The 19112-nt window shown below is 35.7% G+C and overlaps 1 protein-coding gene across 1 annotated transcript; it reads left to right on the top strand.

Moving 5' to 3' along the window:
* The first annotated feature begins 8976 nt into the window (after positions 1 to 8976).
* On the top strand, positions 8977 to 9900 carry Cavporv1r619 (vomeronasal 1 receptor cavPorV1R619). The gene has a single exon (NM_001167403.1). The coding sequence runs from the start codon at positions 8977 to 8979 to the stop codon at positions 9898 to 9900; it is 924 nt and encodes a 307-aa protein (NP_001160875.1).
* The last annotated feature ends 9212 nt before the right edge of the window (positions 9901 to 19112 follow it).

The following is a 19112-nucleotide window of genomic DNA, read 5'->3' as shown; positions in this document are numbered from 1 at the left end:
TTTAGCATCTGCAAGATGATGCAAACAAAACAGTGTAAGACTCATAGTTGTCAGTAAATAAGTATCAACAGGAATCAACACAAATGACAAAAAAGACAAATTACAGTAGAAATAACCATGAAAATGCTGAATTTCTTAAAGTTTACATCAATAAGATTAACAAAAAATTATACATTAATATCAACAAACTACAAAATTTCATGGATTTTACATATTTTTACTAAGAATATAGAGTGACTCAAACATCACATCCAAGTTGGAGAAAATTTAATCAGTTACTATTCCTTGAGCATTTATGTATAAAATGGAATAACTAAGCTAGATACATTGTATGCTATATAGGTGTACATTTATGTTACTTTGCATTAGAAGCTATACCAACAATTTTCTGCGATTTTTCTATGGAAATAAGAGATAAGTTAATTTCCATATGTTCTAAACCACATAGAAACTACATTTAAATCCTTCATGAGTTTATACTGAAACATATCATCTCTGTCCATGGACTTAGGGGTCCCTTGTCCTTTCTGTGTGGCTTTGGTGCAGATCAGATCAACCCTCCTAACTTGCCTTCTGCAGAACACTGGTGCCCCTGCTTTCCTTGAAGACTCTGCCTCTTAGACTAAAACACACAACTGTCAGCTTTACATTACTAGGATGGTGGCTTCAGGATGACAGACACATGTACCATTGTCTTTGAGTGAGGAGGAAGCTAGACATAGAGACAAACTAATGTGATGCTTTGTCTCATTTCCCCATAGGACAGAAAAGATCTGCTCTCCTGCATTGTCAGCATGATTCCAAGCTTCTGAATAGTCATTCAAAAACTTTTCCTTAATTCCACTTCCCAGAAACAGTTAAAAGTATGTTGTTTGTGATGAGCATCTCCAAAGAGCAGAGCAACAAGTGGTGGAGGCGCTCACCCTCCATCCTCTCTTGACAGAGGCCAGAGGGAAGCTTGAGCCTGAACCTGCGGGAGGCACATGCAATCACAAAGGACCACTGCATCCTGGACCCTGTGACAATTTGTTTGTCTCACAAAACTTCTTACCTAATTTCTCACGGACTCCTGAGCTGCATCACTCAGGACATGCTGATTCAAGGAGTGGAAAGACAGCAGGATGCACCTAGTGAGGATGGAGATAAGTGCTGTAATGTCAGGATCCCATAGGCAAAACAATGGACACCATTTGTACAACTCCCTAAACTCATAATGATGAGGTTGAGATGAGTGTTAAATTAAGTGAGAACACTGGGGATGTAGCTACTCTGAAAATGTTGGCTTTTGCTGGAGGCATTAATAAGGGCTTTCCACCCTGGGGAGCAAAATGAATGAATCAACACAGATTAGATGTGGCGATATGACATGTACACACTAAAGAATCAATGGAATTACCTCCTAGAGCAGAGGAACCAGTACAAAAGGATGTAAAATGAACCTGCAGAGCAGAGCACAACCTATGTAGACACATGTCCAAATAATTGCAAGTTTCATTAGAAAGGAGGTTGTGATTAAAAATTATGAAATATACACAGAAATAAATATGATGCAATGGGAAGCATTTATATAAAAAAGAATAAGTATTGTATAAACAAGTAAATTAGGTTGATCAGAACAAAAATGACATTAGAGAAAGAGGACTTTATTTGGATTTTTTAAAGGGAAAATCATCATATAAATTTAAGAACATGTTATATATATAGGCTAAAATTATTATTTAATCCAGTAAACTCACACATTTATGATCTCATGTAGATGCTATTGAGGGTTGTGTTAGTTACTAATTTTTCGCATTATATATATGCATACATATGTATATTATCATGGTGTACATTATTAGAATTTTACAACTATTCATCCTATATAATTGTAAGTACTAAATTTAACACATACCTGATTTATCATATCCCAGACTTTGGTACCTACTTACTGTTTTACAATCTCCTTTGACACATTAAACTTTTAACATTATACATGTTCTGGAGGTTAATCAGTACTTTTTTTATTGCTTTCATCTTTGTGTTCAAGGTTCATTAATGTTAAGGATCTTTTTTCAAATGGTAAATGATATTCACTTCTCATATACATATCCTCCTACATTCATCCTGCATGTCCTAATTGTTGAATGGATATTTTTCTTGAAATTTGCCTAATATGTATAATGAATAATGTGACAAAGACATGTGCATGAAAAAGTCTCTTAAATACAAAATTTTCTTATTTGCATATACCTCCAGAATCTTAAATGTTTGATTCTATGTTATTTCTACTTTAACTTTTGAGAAGTCTCAGATTGTTTGCCACAATGAATGTACAAATTTGTCTTCCAAATGATAGCACAGAAACAATACCTGTGCAACAAAGGTTGAAAGTTAGCAATAAATATGCATTGCTCATTTTTCTGTTTGTATGTTTCTATTTATTTAAGCATCTTTTTTCTCTTTTTTACCCATGACTTTATGTTTTAATATGTGTTTTTAAGATTTTTTTTTGGTACCTGTCGTCAAATTAATGACCTTATGCTTACTAGGCAAACACTTGAGCCACTGAAATAAATCCCTGGCCTTATAAACATCAAAAGATAAAATTGGAAGTGCCTTGGTGGATGGACTGTATTCGACCTGGAAACCAGAAGTGGTCTCCCACTCCGCTACACTGACAACTCTTTCAATCTTTTTATACAAGACCTTGGTAAGTTGCTCACATAGGCTGCAAATTGTGGTACCCAGCATCAGAATCTTGATTAACTGGGGTAGTAGGTTTTTGTTAGCACAAGTGGCTAAATCTGGAAGTGTTTCAACTGAGTATCACAATGATACATTTATTTAATGATCCATACAACTTCCATTCTATGTGTATCTTGAACTGTGCTCAGTGAAGACCTCTATCAGCCAGGGTCAGCTGCTCTAGACCAGGAGTTTGCTGATAATATTTTATACATCTGAGAGATTTTCCCTCCCGGCCATTCATTCTGGCATCTTGGATATGGTCTTTCAAAGAATGCAGCTCTGTTTTTTCAACTTCAAAAGAGAACAAGAGAAAAGATGGCTTCATTCTACATGTCTACAAATAATTTTACATCCAAATATTCTTTCCCCTTCACTTGAACATGTTTTTTGTGACATGGACATATTACCTTCCATATCCCATACTTACAAAAATTATTACTTCTTTTCAGAACTCCAGTGAACCAGCATGCAGAGATACAAAACAAACACTTAGATTCTTCTGGTTTCCTTTCATTGGCCTAAGAACTTCATCCCTGTGAAGAATTTCCAAGCTCCTTGATATTTCCACCTCCTTTCATCTAGATATGCAGGAATAAATCAGTAGTGTTTCTGAATGTTAGTAAGGGACTAAGGGAGAAAAAACACCATGAAATCATTTGTATTTTATTTGTTTCAATGGTAAGATAAATAAAAATCACTCTAAGAATAAGCTTTACATGGAAAACTGTAAGCATTAAAAGAAAAAAATAACTGAATTGGTATACCATGTTGACTGGAAGTACTGATACTATTATGAAAATCTATCTAAAGCATTTTAGGAGTTTAATGTAATAATGTAATAATCATTTCATAATTTGTGGTTGCTTCAAAGACATATGAATATTCTCAACATTTTAATTCAACCACAAATGACTGCAATACCAAAAGTAGTCTTCAATAAGAATAAGGTCTGCAGTGTCACATTACCTGACTTCAAAACTGTATTACCAAGCTGTAATAAAAATAGCAGCATAGTACTGAAACAAAAGCAGACACTTAGACAAGTAGAACAGATCAGAGGTTCATGCAGCCAGAATCTGCTGATTTTCTACTAAACTAAAAAGCATTTGTAATTGTCAGGGTGAGTTCCATCAGTACAGGTAGAATGATTCTGGGCACACTTTTCTCACTGGAAACCAAAATCACTTTACAATGGATTAAAAACTAAAATGTTGGCAATGAAATGAGCAAAAAGGTCTTTAGATTGCTTCTATTTACCCCTCTTTAGTGTAGCACTATTCACAATATTGAAGAAACTTTAACAATAGAAATGCCCATCATATGTATATGCCTAGAAAATACATGTTAGATATACATTTTATGTACCAGAGGTTACTATGTCATCATAAAAGAGTAAAAATTACCATTCACAATCATGTGGAACAATTTACCAACGGACATAAGGGAGGCATATAAAAACTGGAACCAGATGTCTTTTGCCATGAAATGTGGAATCTGAAAAAGTTAATGTCATACAAGGTGAGAGTAGAGTGCAGCCACCAGAGAATGAGAAGTGGAGAGGAGAGGCAGGCACAGGGAGAGTTCAAATGGAGATGATTGTTACTAACCGCTGAACATTCAAATTATCAACTGGGAGAAAGTTTCAGAATTCTCATGGGGAACCCAGGCTTGCATTGCTGTCCTCTCTAAAGCTGAGATGATACTAACAGTCTGTGGGGAGTGAGGTCACCAAAGCAAAAAGCTTGATCTCAGGGACTCACTGCCTTCCATCCCACATCCATGCTGGCTGCCCAGGTTTGCACAAGTCCCCCATTCTCAGAACGAGGAATGAGTGAGGTAAGCCTTTTCTGTTTCCTTTGAGAGGCAAGGTGTGTGAGAAAAGGTGACTATTGGAGCAGCAGTGAATTTTCATGTCGGCAAAAATAATTTTTTGACTTGGAAAAAATCCACGAATAAAATCTTTCAGGAAGGCATCATAAAGCCTGAGATATAAGTGAGCTGGGCTTGTAAAGGAGTAAATGTTGTCATGCTTTATGTTCATCTCTGTGGCTCCTATTTTAATTAAACCAATGCATCACTAATGTATTATGAATTTAATACAATTAATATCATCAATATGACATAATACAATATAAGCAAATTAGTTTTCAAAGTGCTTTGGTGTAGGAAAGTCAATCTAAAGTCTTCCTCCTATGTATTTCCTATTATAGAAAAACACAGAGAATGTATCCTGTGTTATTATGGAGGGTGTCTCTAAAATTGCCACTTTCATGGTAAGGAATAGAGTGGACCTAGCACCATATAATCCCATATAGGAACTGAGTCTGACTAGCACAGTGGTGGCAGAAGTGGAGGTGCTGCCTCTGAATCTGGGCCTGAACTCCAAGACAGAGACATGAGTGAGTCTCCCATAAACCATGGAGTCCTGAGAACCGATATAGACTCCTCTGCTCATACAAGCAGAGCAGCTGCATTTGAGGAAAGGAGCACATGTGACAGGTTACAGTGGATCATGTAATATAGTCTCTGCTTTATAGGCATTCCATTTTCATTCCCAATATTAAGTCTACAATTTTAATTGTATATAAAGTGGCTTCCACATTAGTTATTACATGGCAGGTATTTCAATACCTTTAACCAATGAAACTTCATTGATAGCAAAAGATAGATGATAATAATAATAATAAATAATTACATGGTACCATGTTATATAATAGGTAGGTAAGGATATGATTCCAGAATTTAAACTTTAGTTTTTCTCTTACTTAATTGTCATACAAGGTTTTCATTTCTTAGTTTTCAGAAAAGCACAGAATTACTTAAGAACCTATTTGATAAGTAGTTTTTTATTTTTCTCCAACATACATGCAAATAAGTTTTACCCCAACTTCTTCTAATGGTACGCCAATATTTCCTTACTAAATTAAACCAAAACAGGCTAAATACTTATGGTATTAGAGTGCACTGTAGGTATGCACATATTATTTGGATATCCAAATATTATCAATTTTGGAATTGACATTAGGTCCCATCCCAATGCCAGAATTTTGATATAGACTTTCCTGGCACTAAAACAAAATTAGGAGCCCTAATAAGTAGTGTGAACACAGACTGTGTCAGGAGAATCCCAGGGTTAGGACACTGTCTCTGTGTCCAGCTAGAAATAATTCACTCCCCACCCTGTCTCTATCCCTGAGCCAATTTTTTCAAAGCTCTTAGCTTGTCTGTGGTAAAGCTGCCTAATTTTTCACATGAAATGAACAGTAGTAGTTCCTGCCACAGTGATTTGTGAAGGTTAAAGTTTAACATTCACATTCCATTGCACATGTGATTTAAGTTAGACATTCAGAGCATTAAAGAATCCTAAAGCAGGGAAACCTTCAGTCACTGTCCTTGGTGAGCAGCAGTGGTGAAGTGTAACATATAGGGCTTCACCCTGGTAGACTCTAATGCAGAATCCTCTGGCTCTGAAGACCCACGTCCTCAGTGGGAGACAAGATTGGCCTCCAGGAACCTAAGATTGCCATGGCCTGCTGACCACAGGAGGTATTTGCAGTCGTGCATGTGGCTGGTGTCCTCCAAGTGTCTTCTGGGACAAAGTCAGTTCTTGTTGTGGTGAGGAGGTTTGCTGTGGACACACCAGTAGGACTTGTATCATTGTAGAGCAGCAGGGAGGGAAGCTGCCCTGTATCATGTGTGTCTGTGGTGCTGTTTGAAGTGAGGCTTTGCCTTACATTTCAGGAATAGTGAGCTTCCCCTTGGTGCCATCACAAGAGGCCAAGCCAGTGGAACCTGCTAATCTTAGACTCTCAGTCTGCAAGCCCAGGAAGCCTCTCCTCCACACACAAAGCCTGTGACACTCTCTGTAACATCGAGAAGAACCTGAGACACAGTGATTACTCAGGCACAGAGGTGTTTGCTTCCAATATAAACTACCCAGAAACCTGAAGCAGGAAGATAGGGACTTGCAGAACAGCTTGGGGAACTTTGTATGACTCTGTCAAGATGTAATTAAAATGATAATTAATGTAACTAAGTTACAGGACTGGTCCTGTGTTTCATTCACAGAGCAACAGACAAACAACAAAGCAAACTACTGGTCATGTTTGTCATCTATGAAAGGATAATACTGAAAATTTTCAAAATAAAATTTTAAAATTATTTGGGATGAGTACTGACAGCTTCCTTTTATGCTAACACAGTTTTATGTATTTATTGATACTATTCATTTGATTTTAATTGCATAATTACTTTTCTAACCATGACATGTAAGTTCTAGCTCCAAAAATGTTTTCATTGGAATGCGGTCCAGATTTCCTGTTAAATAAACACATGGCTTTTCCTTTTGTAAGAATTACTTTATCCTAAGAATACTATACTGAGCATAAATGTGCTGATTTTTTTCATGCTTTTTGGCACACTCTTTTTACTTTTTTAACCTGTCTGTTTTTAAATTTCTCTTGGTGTTTTTGTAGTTGCACAGATGAACCTTTTATTTTGTATGGTGTGTTCTCAGGGTATTGTTTTGTCTAATGTAGAAATTGCAGCACAAAATGGAAAGAAAACATAATGTAATGTTACTTTAGTATTTTAAAATGCGCTTAGGAAATAGAGGTAAAGCATAATTATTTTAAGTGACTTGCAGTAGTATCTCATGAGGATTTTTTTTTTACTTTAAAGGTAGATACAAAGGTTCCCAGCAAATGTCTCAGTGAAGTTTCATGATCTGAACATTGCTTTGCAGCTTCAAGGTCTTAGACAGATTATTGTTCACCCATGACGAGTTCCACTGTGACCATTTTTTCCCCTGCTTTCCCAGCTCAGCTCAGCACATCCTATCCTGACCTCAAGAAGAGCAGATCACTTCCATCTTGTTGTGGTTTGTATAAATACAATTATGCAACATCAAGTTTTTGAGTAGATTTTTTGTCCCATATGGTATTAACACATGATCTGTTTTGATGCACATTATTATGAATTATTGATTAGAATTTATTTACATCATTAAATTGAGTGAATACCTGGCAAGTGACTTTAATTTGGCTAAAAATGCCCATGTGTGTCTATTTTAAGGTAGAGTAATTACAAATAGCACTGGTATGTAAAATTGAGAATTTTTGTTTTTGAAACACATTAAAAAATTTGTGTTGGCCCTATATGTAGGAATAAAACGATATTTTTTAACTATATTCTGATCTTTCCAGCTTTATTAGACACTAACAATTTCTTAGCATCTTTGTTCTAATCGACAAGCCTACCAAAGGTGTATGAGAGTCCTGGCATAGCAACTGCATTTTGTAAAGGTAACATTTTCTGTTATTTTCATTTTAGCTCTCCAGTTGTTACACAATTCTAAAAGCTGAAAAGCAGTAGCATTTTTTTACTTTTTCCTGTTACTCTGAAAATGACCAACGGGCATTCCATAGCCTCTTTCTTAAGGGCCTGTTTGATTCATTCTGAACACATATTTCTATTGTGTTTGTCTATCTGTTAATTATTTGTAGTAATTTTCAGACACTGGAAGTGAGCTTTCTTTCTCTCATGATGAAGTGAAACTCTTGTTTTAAAAGGAACTGTTTGTCCTGTCACACCTTGATGTTAATGAATATTTGTTGTGTTTAAATTGTTTTTTCATATGCTAAGACCACAGACTTTAATATTTTGATTAGTATTCTACTTAGGATCAACTTGTTTTGTGTGAACTTTGTTTTCCTGTTTAGTAATTCAAATTTCTTCTGAAAATGCTTTATGGTTTGCTTTCTGTACTTACAGTTTTCATGTATATGGATCCAGTAAATATGGAACTAAATTTTTAAAATGTATAGGAACTAAATATGCACAGATGTTTTCTTTGCAGTATTTCCTAAAATACACACTATAAGTCCAAGTTTTGTAGTCTTAATATTATATTAAATATAATATGCAGTACTGATGTTATTTCAATTTTAGAGGTGGATTCTTGTATGTTATATGCAAGTTAATTGCCATTTGCTTGTAAAAATTATTGACCTACTGATATTCATATCCTTCTGATACCAAGAAGCTGTTCTGCATTCTTTTCATTTCATACCGTTGCTTCACCCAAGTTAACTAACACCAGCTCAGCCATAGTGTGGATCCCTCTGCTACTTTCCTTCCCCTATTGCTAAGTTGTACCTAATGAACCCAAACCATCACAGAGCCATATGCAAATTTTACCATCTCTAATCACCCATGGACTGAGCATCCCTACATTCTCATAGCAGGATGAAACCTAGGAGCTTGCTCATTGGAATGGTTTTTCTGATTCAGACAGTCACTGGAATCTTAGCTAACATTGTCCTTCTGTTCCACTATCTCTCTCTGTGCTTCACTGCATATAAGTTAAGGCCTACAGATCTAATAGCAGAACACTTAACTATAGCCAACACGCTGATCATGCTGTCAAGGGGAATCCCACAGACAATGCAAGGCTTTGGGCTAAAGTATTTCTGTCAAGTTAGTAGATGCATACTTCTTTCATATGTCTACAGAGTGGCGAGGGGTGTCTCAGTTAGCACAACATGCCTGCTGAGTGTCTTCCAGAATATTAAGATCAGCCCTATGAACTCCATTTGGAAGGAGCTTAAAGGTAAACTTCCCAAGAACATTGGTTTATCGATTTTTTTCAGTTGGATTCTCTATATGCTGATAAATTGTATTTTTATGTTTTATGGCATCATGAAATATACCAGCATAAATATCACAGAGTTAGAAGACTTTGGATACTGTTCTTGTATGTTTAGGGATGGAATCATAGAAGTATTATATATAGAATTTGTGTTGTTGCCTGAAGTTTCATGTTCTGCACTTATGATCTGGTCCAGTGGCTCCATGATTTACTTTTTGCACCAGCACAAGCAGCGGATGCAATATATTCGTAAGACAAATGATTTCCAGAAAACTTGTCCTGAGACCAGGGCCACCCACAGCATCTTCATCCTTGTATGCACCTTTGTTTCTTTTTACACCCTCTCCTCATTCTTTTATGCTTGCATTGCAAATTTCAGAAATCCTAGTTGGTGGCTCATGAACACCTCCGCACTGTTTGCCACCTGCTTCCCCACGGTCAGCCCATTCGTTCTAATGAGCTGCAACTCTACTGCAGCCAGACTCCGGATCAAATTATCAGGTTTTTTCAGCCACATGTAGGTGCACAATTTCGCACAAAAATAAGTGATTAGACACAGAGTGTTCTGTAGCGACACGGAGAAAGTGTTGGAGCCTGTGAGTGCTACCAATTGTAGAGTTCTTGCCAACGGTGCAGGAGGAGGTAAGTAGTTCTCAGGACAGAAAAACAATGGATGAAATAAACATCATTTAAAATTTAACAAGAAAAAATTTCAGGAGAAAAACTCAACCTCTATCATGGACCCTGGCACGTTAGTGGACTTCTCAAGCTGCATCAATATGGAACTCTAGTCAATGTGGTCGAATTGAGTGACACCTTCTACAAAGCATCCTGTGGAAAACTGCTCTAAAATTTCATGAAGGAAATAAAGTAGATGTAGTAACAAATACTGGGAGTCTGATGGGAGTGATGTACTTATAGAAAAGCTTGATGGAAGAGAACCTGGATATGTGCGAGGGAAGATACCAAGGAGGACTTCTGTGTAGGTTGTCATGTATCAGCAAGCATTATGGGCACTGGTCCTGAGATTTACAATGTGGAACACCTTTCGTTCAAGTTTATTTGTGTAGAATGAGTCTTGGAATATACAGACTGTGTCACTTACTGGCCCAAAGTTCACATTTGTTTATTGTACAGAAAGCCAAATATGTCAGTCCATGACTGTTGCAGACAAAACTAGTAGAAATTTTCTGAAAGTGTGGAGATATCTGTATTGGGTTCTTTACAGGTGCCACAAATTGACTTCATGAGCAACATCTAGATAGAGAAGGAAATAGACATTGTGATATTTCAATGTACCTAATCTCTTGATCTGATGCTAGATGAAGGATAACACATGCTTTTTAGTTTTTAATTTTTTTAAAAATTTTATTTAAAAGGAAAAAGAGAAAAACACAAGGCAAAACAAAGCGGTGTAAGGGTACACGTAATACAGAACTACAAAAAAAAAAACACAGTAAGAAATCACCAGTTAATAGATTACATATTATCATCTTAGAAATAGTTGCTCAAATCACAGTATCAAAGAATACAAAGTGGACATTCAAACAGTGAGACTGCAAACAGTTGTGTTCAATGATCCAACCAAAAACATTGGTATGGTCAGCTATTTAACACCTCTAAACACACTTGTTGTTGTATCCTTTAGAGCTCTTTTTTTCCTTCTCTTTTTTACAACAAAATTTACACATTTTGGATTTTATTACTCCTTAGTTCTTATTACTTTTGGGTGGGGGAGAGAATAAAGTCAAATATGGCAAAACAAAGCTGTCAGTCAAAACCAAGGATAGACATAGCACATGATGTACAACAGAGTACAAGCTTATCAACAAAGGTTCTCAACGATGTCTCTTGTTTCCTTAAAAAGAATTGTCTATCTCATTAGATATTATAAAGTTGAACAAAATAGTAGAGAACAAGACCAATAAAACTTAGGCATTGTAAACATTACAGGACTTCCAAAGGAGACAATAGTCAAACCAGAATGGGCATCTTAATGAATCTTATTGCCTTCAAAGTAGTTGCCTATACCCTCAAACTTGATACTATCATACAGAATGGAACAGAGTCTAATCAGTCAAAACAAGATCGTGGGAGTATTACAGGACTTCAAACATGTTAATAGGAAATCAAAAAAGTTACTATTACATATCCTGCTAATTTTTTTTAATTTTTCCCCTTAATTAAAACAAACATGAGAAATAACTTAATAATTTTTTTAAAGAATAAGGGAGAGATTGAGATAAAACAGGACATAGCAGTATAATAATACAGGTCAAAGCATGACTGTTTCAGCAACCTAGTGCTTCACCACCAAATAACCTGACTTAATAGTAGTTACCATAGTGTCTGTCTTTTTCCTTGAAATATTTGAATAAAACTTCATATACTATAGCTTCAAATATTTCCATATCAAGAAGCCCAGAATAAAGCCTTTCCAATTAATAAGTGAAAACTTTATAAGGCTTCAAGGCCACATAATGGGGAATCATGATTACCACATATTTTTATATATTTGAATCATTACTTATATTAAGGAAACTATTCGGTATTCACACATGCGAGATTGATTTATTTCACTTATGAGTATGGTCTCAAGCTGCGCCCATTTATTGATAAATATGTCAATGTGATCCTTCTTTATAGCTGAATAATACTCCATTGTATAGAAATACCACAACTTTTTTTATCCATTCTTCAGTTGATGGACACTTGGGTTGTTTCCAAGATCTGACAATCACAAATTGTGCTGCTATAAACATAGGTGCACATATATCACTGTGGTATGATGCTTTCAGTTCTTCTGGGAATATGCCTAGAAGTGGAATAGCTGGAATAAATGGGATTTCCAATCCCAACTTTTTGAGAAATCTCCAGACTGACCTCCACAAAGGCTGTACCAGTCTACACTCCCACCAACAGTTCAGGAGAGTTCCTTTTTCCACACAGCCTCTCCAGCATTTGTTGTTGTTGGTTTTCTTGATCCTGGCCATTCTTTCAGGAGTGAGATAGTATCTCAGTGTGGTTGTAATTTGCATTTCTCTAATGACCAATGATGATGATCATTTTTTCATGTGTTTATTTGCCATTTGCATTTCTTCATCTGTGAAGTGCGTATTCATCTCAGATGCCCATTTTTGGATTGGATCTTTGAATTTTGGGGTCTGAGTTTTTTTTAATTCTTGGTATGTTTTAGACAAGAGTCCCTTGTCTGGGAGAGAGTTCATTATAATCTTTTCCCAGTTTGTGGGTTTTCTTTTCACTATGCTGGAGATTTCTTTTGGCATGCAGAAACTTTTTAATAAGAAGTGGTCCCAGTTATTGATTCTGGGAAGTATTTCCTGTGCGGTTTGAGTCCTGTTCATGAATTCTCTACCTACTCCTATGTCTCCAAGGTTTCTACCCAATTTGTCTTCCAATAGATTTAGTGTTTCTGTTTTAATATTCAGATCTTTGACCCATTTAAATTTTAATTTAGTACATGGTGATAGACATGGGTCTAGCTTTAGTTTTCGGCAAATGGAGAGCCAGTGTTTCCAGCCCCATTTATTAAAGAGACTGTCATTCTTCCAGTGAACCTGCTTGGCTCCTTTATCAAACATAAGGTGGTTGAGTGTGTTGTAGTTGTGGTTGTATCTTCTAATATATTCCATTGATCTTCAGCTCTGTTTTGATTCCAATACCATGTTGATTTTACTACTGTTGCTTTGTAGTATAACTTCAATTCAGGTATTGTGATGCCTCCTGCTTTGTCTTTGCTGCTTAGAATTGCTTTTGCTATTCTAGGTTTTTTCTGGTTTCAGATGAAATTTAGGGGTGATTTCTCTAGATCTATAAGGTATGTTGATGGTATTTCTATTGGGATTGCATTGAATCTGTATAAGAGTTTTGGGAGAATGTCCATCTTCACAATGTTTGTTCTTCCTATCCATGAGCAAGGGATGTCTTTCCATTTTCTGAGATCATCCTCAATTTCCTTTTTCAGTGTATTATAATTTTCACTGTATAAGTCTTTCACTTCTTTCGTAAGAGTAATTCCTAAATATTTCATTTTTTTGCTCGCTAATGTGAAGAGTGCAGTTTCTCTTATTTCCCTCTCTGTGATTTTGTTGTTCGTGTATAGGAATGCTATTGATTTCTGAGTATTGATTTTGTATCCAGCCACATTACTGAATTTATTTATTGTATCTAAGAGTCTTTCAATGGAGTTTATGCGGTCTTCTATGTAGAGTATCATGCCATCTGCAAACAATGATAATTTAACTTCTTCTTTTCCTATCTTTACCCCTTTTATTTCTCTTTCTTGCCTAATTGCTCTGGCTAGTACTTCCAGTACTATATTAAATAGGAGTGGTGATAAAGGACATCCTTGTCTTGGGCCTGATTGTAAAGTAAAGGCTTTCAATTTTTGGCCATTTAGTATGATGCTGGCTGTTGATTTGTCATAAATATCCTTTATTATATTGAGGTAAAGACCATCTATTCCAATTTTCTGTAAAGTTCTTATCATGAATAAATGTTGGATCTTATTGAAGGCTTTTTCTGCATCTATAGAAATGATCATGTGATTCTTATTTTTGGCTTTATTGATATGGTGGATTACATTTATTGATTTGCGTATGTTGAACCATCCTTGCATTCCTGGGATGAATCCCACCTGGTCATGGTGTATAATCTTCTTGATGATTTGCTGCATCCTATTTGCCAATATTTTATTGAGGAGTTTTGCATCTGTGTTCATTAGGGAGATCGGTCTATAGTTCTCTTTTATAGTTGGGTGTTTCTCAGGTTTTGGTAGTAGAGTAATATTTGCTTCCAGGAATGACTTAGGAAGGATTGCTTCCCTTTCAATTTCATTGAATAGTTTGAGGAGTGTCGACATTAGGTCTTCTTTGTATTTCTTGCAGAATTCTGCAGTGTATCCATCTGGGCCTTGGCTTTTCTTGGTGGGTAAGGACTTAATTACATTTTCAATTTCATTAACAGAGATTGGGTTATTCAACAGTTTTATATCCTCTTGATCTAGCTTTGGTACTTCATATGTTTCTAAGAATCTGTCTATTTCTTCTGTGTTATCAAACTTTTGAGATTAGAGGTTTTCAAAATAGGTGTTGATGATCTTCTGCATTTCTATTGGGTCTGTAGTGATTTCACCTTTTTCATTTCTCATTGCATGAATTTGATCCTTTTCTTCCCTTTTTAAAGTAAGGTTGGCTAGGGGTTTATTGATTTTATTTATTCTTTCAAAGAACTAACTGTTTGATTCCTTGATTCTTTGGATTGTTTTCTTAGTCTCTATTGCCTTGATTTCTGCTCTGATTTTTATAATTTCCTCTCTTCTTTTGGCTTTGGGCTTGACTTGCACTTCTTTTTCTAGCTGTTTGAGGTGTAGCATCAAGTTATTTATTTGTATTCGTTCTGTTTTCCTGATGTGGGAACTCAGTGCAATAAATTTTCCTCTCAGGATGGCTTTCATTGCATCCCACAGATTCCAGTAAGTTGTTTCTGCATTTTCATTTTCTTGTAGGCATTGTTTAATTTCTTCTGTGACCCACTGATTCCTCAAGGCTGTGTTATTCAGTTTCCATGTGTTTACAGGATTTTTGCAATATCTTTTATGATTAATTTCTAATTCCAGAGCTCTATGATCCGATAACATGCAAGGGATGATTTCAACTCTTTTGCGTTTGTTTAAATATGTTCTGTGAGCTAATATATGGTCTATTTTAGAGAATGATTCATGTACTGCTGAGAAGAATGTGTATTGTTATGTTGCTGGGTGGAACATTCTGTATATGTCTATCAAACCCATTTGTTCAGAGGTGTGATTCAGTTCTGTTATTTCTTTGCTCATTTTCTGTCTGGTTGATCTGTCCCTTTGTGTCAATGGCATATTAAGGTCTCCTGTTACAATTGTGTTACTGATAATTTGAGTTTTCATTTCTGTTAATAGTTGTTTTATATAACCGGGTGCTCTGGAGTTTGGTGCATATATATTTAAGATAGTTATCTCTTCCTCTTGGAGTTTTCCCCTTATGAGTATGTAGTGACCTTCTTTGTCCTTTATGGTCATTGTTGGTTTAAAGTTCATGTTGTCTGCAAACAGAATGGCTACTCCTGCCTTTTTTTGGATTCCTGCTGCATGAAATATTGTTTTCTATTCTTTGACTTTCAGTATGTGAGTATCCTTCTGAGTTAGATGGGTTTCTTGTAAACAGCATAAGGTTGGATTTTGTTTCTTGATCCATTCTGCTAGTCTGTTTGTTTTGATTGGTGCATTGAGACTATTTATATTAATGGTTATTACTGTTAAATGCTGGTTTATTGTTGGAATGTTATCTCTCTGCTGTTGCATCTTTATCTTTCTGTTCTGTTTAATTATTTGCTTTGCTTAGTGATTTTTTATTATTTAAGAGGAAAAAGAGAAAAACACAAAACAAACCAAAGCGGCGTAAGGGTACACGCAATACAGAACTACAAAACAAAACAAAACAAAACAAAACAAAACAAAAAACCATAACAGTAAGAAATTACCTGCTAGTAGATTACACACTATTTTCTTGAAAATAGTTCCTCAAATCACAGTATCAAAGAACACAAGGTGGACATTCAAACAGGGAGACGGCAAACAGCTGTGTTCAATGTTCCAAAAACATTGATAAAGTCAGCTATTTAACACCCCCAAACACACTTGCTGTTATATCCGTTAGAGCTCTTTTTCTTTTTTTTTCCCCTCTCTTTTTTAAAACAAAATTTACACATCTTGGATTTTAGTACTCCTTAGTGCTTATTACTTTCTTTGGGGGGGGGGGAAGAATACAGTCAAATATGGCAAAACAAAGCTGTCAGTCAATACCAAGGATAGACATAGCACATGGTGTAGAATAGAGTACAAGTTTATCAACAATGGTTATCAACGTTGTCCCTTGTTTCCTTAAAAAGAATTGTCTATCTTATAAGATATTATAAAGTTGGACAAAACAGTAGAGAACAAGACCAATAAAACTTAGGCATTGTAAACATTACAGGACTTCCAAAGAAGACAATAGTCAAACCAGAATGGGTATCTTAGTGAATCTTATTGTCTTCAAAGTAGTTGCCTATGTCTTCAAACTTGATACTATCATATAGAATGGAACAGAGTCTAATCAGTCAAAACAAGATCGTGGGAGTACAACAGGACTTCAAAACAAGTTAATAGGAAATCGAAAAGAGTTACTATTTATATATCCTAATTTTTTTGAATTTTTTCTTTAATTAAGACAAACATTAAGAAATGACTAAATAATTTTTTTTTGAAACAATAAGGGGGAGATTGAGATAAAACAGGACATAACAGTATAACAATAGAGGTCACAGCATGACTATTTCAATAACCTAGTACTTCACCACCTTATAACCTGACTTAATAGTAGTTACCATAGTGTCTTTTTCCTTGAAATATTTGGGTAAAACTTCATATACTCTAGCTTCAAATATTTTCATATCAAGATGCCCAGAATAAAGCCTTTCTAATTAATGAGTGAAAACTTTATAAGGCTTCAAGGCCACCTAATGGGGAATCATGATTACCACATATTTTTATATATTTGAATCATTACTTACATTAGGGAAACTATTCGGTATTCACACATGCGAGATTGATTTATTTCACTTATGAGTATGGTCTCAAGCTGCGCCCATTTATTGATAAATATCTCAATGTGATCCTTCCTCATAGCTGAATAATACTCCATTGTATAGAAATACCACAACTTTTTTATCCATTCCTCAGTTGATGGGCACTTGGGTTGTTTCCAAGATCTGGCGATTACAAATTGTGCTGCTATAAACATAGGTGCACATAAATCACTGTGGTATGATGCTTTCAGTTCTTCTGGGAATATGCCTAGAAGTGGGATAGCTGGAATAAATGGGATTTCCAGTCCCAACTTTTTGAGAAATCTCCAGACAGATCTCCACAAAGGCTGTACCAGTCTACACTCCCACCAGCAGTGCAGGAGAGTTCCTTTTCCCCCACAGCCTCTCCAGCATTTGTTGTCGGTTTTCTTGATCCTGGCCATTCTTTCAGGAGTGAGATGGTATCTCAGTGTGATTTTAATTTGCATTTCGCTAATGACCAATGATGATGAGCATTTTTTCATGTATTTATTTGCCATTTGCATTTCTTCATCTGAGAAGTGTGTATTCATCTCAGATGCCCATTTTTGGATTGGATCTTTGAATTTCGGAGGTCTGAGTTTCTTTAATTCTTTGTATGTTTTAGACAAGAGGCCCTTGTCTGAGAGAGAGTTCACTAAAATGTTTTCCCAGTTTGTGGGTTTTCTTTTCACTATGCTGGAGATTTCTTTTGACATGCAGAAACTTTTTAATAAGAAGTGGTCCCAGTTATTGATTCTGGGAAGTATTTCCTGTGCGGTTTGAGTCCTGTTCATGAATTCTTTACCTACTCCTATGTCTCCAAGTTTTCTCCCTATTTTGTCTTCCAATAGATTTAGTGTTTCTGTTTTAATATTCAGATCTTTGACCCATTTAGATTTGAATTTAGTACATGGTGATAGACATGGGTCTAGCTTTAGTTTTCGGCAAATGCAGAGCCAGTTTTTCCAGCACAATTTATTAAAGAGACTGTCGTTCTTCCAGGGAACCTGCTTGGCTCCTTTATCAAAAATAAGGTGGTTGAGTGTGTTCGTAGTTGTGGTTGTATCTTCTAATCTATTCCACTGATCTTCAGCTCTGTTTTGATTCCAATACCATGTTGATTTTACTACTGTTGCTTTGTGGTATAACTTCAAGTCAGGGATTGTGATGCCTCCTGCTTTGTCTTTGCTGCTTAGAGTTGCCTTTGCGATTCTAGGTCTCTTCTGGTTCCAGATGAAATTTAGGAGTGATTTCTCTAGATCTATAAGGTATGTTGATGGTATTTCTATTGGGATTGCATTGAATCTGTATAACAGTTTTGGGAGAATGGCCATTTTCACAATGTTTGTTCTTCCTATCCATGAGCAAGGGATGTCTTTCCATTTTCTGAGATCATCTTCAATTTCCTTTTTCAGTGTATTATAATTTTCACTGTATAAGTCTTTCACTTCTTTCGTAAGAGTAATTCCTAAATATTTCATTTTTTTGCTTGCTAATGTGAATAGTCCAGTTTCTCTTATTTCCCTCTCTGTAATTTTGTTGTTCGTGTATAGGAATGCTATTGATTTCTGAGTATTGATTTTGTATCCAGCCACATTACTGAATTTATTTATTGTATCTAAGAGTATTTCAATGGAGTTTAGGGGGTCTTCTATGTAGAGTATCATGTCATCTGCAAACAATGATAATTTAACTTCTTCTTTTCCTATCTTTACCCCTTTTATTTCTCTTTCTTGCCTAATTGCTCTGGCTAGTACTTCCAGTACTATATTAAATAGGAGTGGTGATAAAGGACATCCTTGTCTTGTACCCGACTTTAAAGTAAAGGCTTTCAATTTTTGGCCATTTAGTATGATGCTGGCTGTTGGTTTGTCATAAATGGCCTTTATTATATTGAGGTAAAGACCATCTATTCCAATTTTCGGTAGAGTTTTTATCATGAATAAATTTTGGACCGTATCGAAGGCTTTTTCTGCATCTATAGAAATGATCATGTGATTCTTATTTTTGGCTTTATTGATATGGTGGATTACATTTATTGATTTGCGTATGTTGAACCATCCTTGCATTCCTGGGATGAATCCCACCTGGT

The sequence above is a fragment of the Cavia porcellus genome, unplaced genomic scaffold (assembly GCF_034190915.1).
Source record: "Cavia porcellus strain 051 isolate PalLab524CR breed Dunkin Hartley unplaced genomic scaffold, mCavPor4.1 scaffold_7, whole genome shotgun sequence".
Lineage (NCBI taxonomy): Eukaryota > Metazoa > Chordata > Mammalia > Rodentia > Caviidae > Cavia > Cavia porcellus.
This window is presented reverse-complemented; position numbering and strand designations above follow the sequence as displayed.